Source organism: Sinocyclocheilus anshuiensis, unplaced genomic scaffold, assembly GCF_001515605.1.
Source record: "Sinocyclocheilus anshuiensis isolate Anshui unplaced genomic scaffold, SAMN03320099.WGS_v1.1 scaffold21, whole genome shotgun sequence".
Lineage (NCBI taxonomy): Eukaryota > Metazoa > Chordata > Actinopteri > Cypriniformes > Cyprinidae > Sinocyclocheilus > Sinocyclocheilus anshuiensis.
The window spans coordinates 235,283-239,970 of record NW_015536472.1 but is presented as its reverse complement, the minus strand read 5'-3'; the positions used below and the strand labels follow the sequence as shown (position 1 = coordinate 239,970).

Genomic DNA, 4,688 nt, shown 5'->3' with positions numbered 1-4,688 from the left:
TGGAGTTATCTGCTTTTGCTATAAAACAAACTTTTAATATGTAAAAAAAAAACATACTTTCAATAAACTTTAATTTTGTAAATTACCTGTCAGTTATTACTTAATCAAAACAATCCAACTGCAGTTTGGTTGATATTTACTTTGAATGAGCAATAAAAAAAACATGATTTCTGAAAAAAATTAAAATGGAGTTATGAGAGTGTCGGGTTAACTGAAGGTACGTGATCCATACACTGACTGTACTGATAGACGCTTCTCTCTCACCGCTGGGGTTTGACTTTAACTGCGTGTCGATCGTCCCAGAGAATGATAAACCTGGAGAAACCGCATTCGATCCACTCAGAAATGGCTTTGTAAAGTTGTTTGCTTAACCTGTCATGCTTGTTTCAAGGTTATGATGTTTAACTAAAACTAAAACTCGAACCTTAAAAAAAATTATTCAAATAAACGTTTACTGAAATTAAATATTAAATAAGAAATTATATTTGAAGTACTAAAATATCTAAAATTAAAACTAACATAAAAATGAATAAAAACCGTACAGACATTTTTTTTAAAAAGACAACAAAATTACTAAATCTTTAAAACTAAAACTCACTAAAATTTTAAATAAACATTAGCTGAAATAAAATATTTTTTAAAATTTGATTTGAAGTAATAAAATAACTAAAATTAAAGCTAATATCAAAATAAATAGAAACTTTAGAGGCATTTTTTTTTTATTACAAATGACAAAAACACAACAAAATTACAAAAACTTGAAATTAAATTAAAATGAAACCAAAAATGTATAAAAATAGAAACTAATTCAAAATATCAATAGTATATCAATGATGCTAAAATGACTAAAACATTAACTAAAATTAAAATGGAAATGGAAACTATGAAATAAATATATTAGTGAAATAATAAAACTAGAATTAAAAGAATAAAACAAGAAATTATGGTTTGCTTATAGAAAGTGAAGCCTATTTTAGGACCTATAATACGTTTTTTAGTATTATTGTAACATCATTTTCATGATAATTGAACACATTTTCCCAAAAATTCTGATTACAGTAATACATCCGCACACCATGCAAGATATTGTAATGGTTCTGTTTAATATAGTTTCTGTTCTAGAATATCTTGTTCTTATTATTTGATTTTAGGGTGAAATGTTCTTTATATTAATTTATTTTATTTTTGTGGCAGCCATGCAGCTGAGATCATGAGTGTCACGGTTGCAGTTGCTTGGTTATGAATTTGTATAAATATTAACTCCGTGCTTTACTATAAACTGGAAGTGCTTAAGTTAATGTGCAATCTGAAGTGTTTGGATAAGTCAGGTTTGTGGTGTCCCGCTCAGGTACCTGCAGGAGGTGGGCTACACCGACACCATCCTGGATGTGAAGTCGCAGCGGGTCAAAGCGCTGCTCGGTCTGACTGGAGACAGCGGAGAGAGACCCGGAGACAAGCGCACCGAGCCCATGGTGAACGGGACCGAGCCGGCCTCGCTGAAGGACAGCACCACCACCATGATCGGGTCAGTGATGGAGCAGGCAATATTAGCTTATTTATTTATTTCAATCACTGACCTTAGATCAGCCCATATTAGCAATATTTTATTTTATTTTATTTAACTCCCTAAAGACATATCAGCCCCTATTACCTTTTGTTTCATTTATTATTATTTTTTATTTCCCTAAAGATATATCAGCCACTATTACATTTTATTTTATTTTATTTCCCTAAAGATATATTAGCCTCTATTACCTTTTATTTTATTTTATTTATTATTTTTTTATTTCCCTAAAGATATAACAGCCACTATTACTTCTATTTTTATTTTATTTTATTAACTCCATAAAGATATATCAGCCACTATTAAATTTTATTTTATTTTATGTTATTTCCATAAAGATATATCAGCCACTATTACATTTTATTTTATTTCCCTAAAAATATATCATCTACTATTACCTCTATTTTTATTTTATTGTATTTTATTAACTCCCTGAAGATATATCAGCATCTGTTCGCTTTATTTATTTATTTATGTATTTATTTATTTATTTTACTCCCTTAAGATATATCGGCCCATATTAGCTTTATTTATTTATTTATTTATTCATTTATATGACTTACTGAAGATATAGCAACATTTATTTATTTTATTTTATTTTATTTATTTATTTTATTTAATTTTATTTAACTCCCTGAAGATATATCGGCCCATATTAGCTTTATTTATATATTTAGCTCACTGTTGGCTAATATTTATTTTATTTATTTATCTACCATAATATATATATCTGCCTCAATTTATTGATTTATTTAACTACCAGAAGATATATCTGCCTCTATTTATTTATTTATTTATTTGTTTGTTTGTTTGTTTAACTCACTAAAGATACATCAGCCTTTATTTATTTGTTGTCCTCCACTCTACTTGCATTACTAGATTGTGTGTCTGTGAAATGCGAGCATGATGAATGATGACTGGTCTTCTTTCTCTCTGTCTGAACTCTGTATGTTTGTGGATTGGACCCGCAGTAAAGCGGAGATGACGGAGTCCACCTCGGTGCTGGAAGCCTTCAAGTTCATCGAGAAAGCTGCCGCAGAGTTCAGCGATGAAGACGACGATGAAGACAGCGAGGGACAGAACAAGACCATCGTGGACCTCTCCACCGTGAGTTAGCGCTCGCACCCGTTCACACGCCTCTCACAAACACTGAGCTCCAGAACATGTTAGTTACACCAGCTGCCCTCGCTCACACTTCCTCTTTCTGTTGTAGATGGTGAGGAGGAAGGTGTCTCCGTCTCCCTCCTCTTCCTCAGCTGACATGAGCGACGACTTGGAAACGGAGGAGGTTCTGAAGGGCTTTGACTTCCTGGCCAATAGTGAGGACATGGAGGGTCCGTCTGAGGTGCCGTCCTCCGGAGAGCGAGCCGACTGGGGTGAGAGTCCGCTCTTACAGCTAAACACACCAGCAGATGCGGAAATAGGTGCTTAGAGCTTCGATTATACTGACAAACAGGCAGAGACGCAGCAGTATAGGGGTTTGTGATAATGCAGAATATTGGTCAACCGATATATTGCCATAGCCGATATATTGGCCGATATTTGGTATTTTTCAAATATCGGCATCGGCCGATAAGTTTTTCTATTTGGCTGATGCGTTCGAGGCGGGACTTTTATTTTGACGGCGTGCCGGACTTTAATTTTGATGGCTTGCCGGACTTTTATTTTGACGGCGCGCCAGACTTTTATTTTGATGGTGCTGCCGCTTGAGCACAGTGCTCACATTCTCCCTCTTGTTCGCTGTCGTCGTAGTTCTGGATAGAAGTCTGTCTAATAATCAGATAGAACTGTTAAACAAAGGAATTAAAATGTATACAAAAAGTATTATAACGATTGCTTTTATATTATTAGTAATAGAAAGACAAATATTATAATACTTTCTCGTTTGCCGTCAGCATTCAGCAAATACGCATTTATATCATTTAAACAAATCTTTGAATGGCTAATGGAAATTTAATTTCACAAACCTTGCAAACTTAGTAGAATTCAGTTGTGAGATCTTGTGAAGTGTGACCTGCATGATCGCGTGTTCTCTGCGTGACTTTCGGTCCGTGCAAATTGAATGCTTTAAACATTAAATTCGTGATTTCTAGTTACCCCAAACTTTTAAGTGGTAGTGTCAAAATTAAAGATGCGTATGGTTGTGCCGATCTGTCTTATTTTAGTATTTAGTTTTTATTTTTATATTTTATATAATTTCCTTGTATTTTACAACAATAATCGTGTTTAATAATCATGAATATATATTTGAGCAAAATAATTGTGATATACCATTATCCTGCAGCTTTACTTTTAAGGTTGTTCACTCTACACTCTTTATTCTTTAAAAAACTACTAACACTACAAATTACACTACAATAAAATATACACTGCCGTTCAAGTTTGGGATCAGTATTTTTTTTTTTTTTTTTTTTTTTTTAGTCATTTTGTTTTGTTTTTGTAATTTTTTATTAGTTTTTATTTTTGTTTTTGTTAGTATGCCTATATAGGTCAAAATGACAAATGTTGTTGTGGCTGAACAAGCTTAAAATAATAATTTATAAGTAATATATTTTATAAGAAATTAATTAAGGAAATTAAGTTTAAGCTTTTTAAATCTTTTTTAATTATTTTTTTTAAATATTAAAATGTAAATATAATTATTATTTTATTCCTCTGAGAAGTTGCGTCTCTCAGTTCAACACTTTAAAGCAGCTCTTTAGTTTCTAGTATTAAAATTATATTTTTTATATTTTTATATTTAATATTTTCTTTATTAAAGTTTTTTTTGGCAGGTTTTTCATCATGTGTTGCAGATTGTTTTGTGTCATGCAGGATCGTCTCTGAACACGAGCTGCTCCTCGCATTGTCTTTCATTGCAGTCAGTTGCAGTGTTTGATTTCAGAGCGGCATCAAATGCACTGGATGTGTTTGAGTTACTGTCTCTTCGTGTGTTCCTCCACACACACACACTCACACTCACACACACTCACACACACACACTCTCACACTCACACACTCTCTCACACTCACTCACACACACACACTCTCACACTCACACACTCTCTCACACTCACTCACACACACACACTCTCACACTCACACACTCTCTCACACTCACTCACACACACACACTCTCACACTC

The 4,688-nt window shown here is 32.9% G+C and overlaps 1 protein-coding gene across 1 annotated transcript in view; it reads left to right on the top strand.

Moving 5' to 3' along the window:
- Positions 1–4,688, top strand: part of LOC107701064 (striatin-like) — a 49,282-nt gene that overhangs the window by 28,303 nt on the left and 16,291 nt on the right. Inside the window, exons 5-7 of the mRNA XM_016503019.1 lie at positions 1,349–1,525; positions 2,536–2,671; positions 2,778–2,940. Coding sequence (XP_016358505.1) covers positions 1,349–1,525; positions 2,536–2,671; positions 2,778–2,940 — 476 coding nt within the window. The remainder of the gene's footprint in view (positions 1–1,348; positions 1,526–2,535; positions 2,672–2,777; positions 2,941–4,688) is intronic.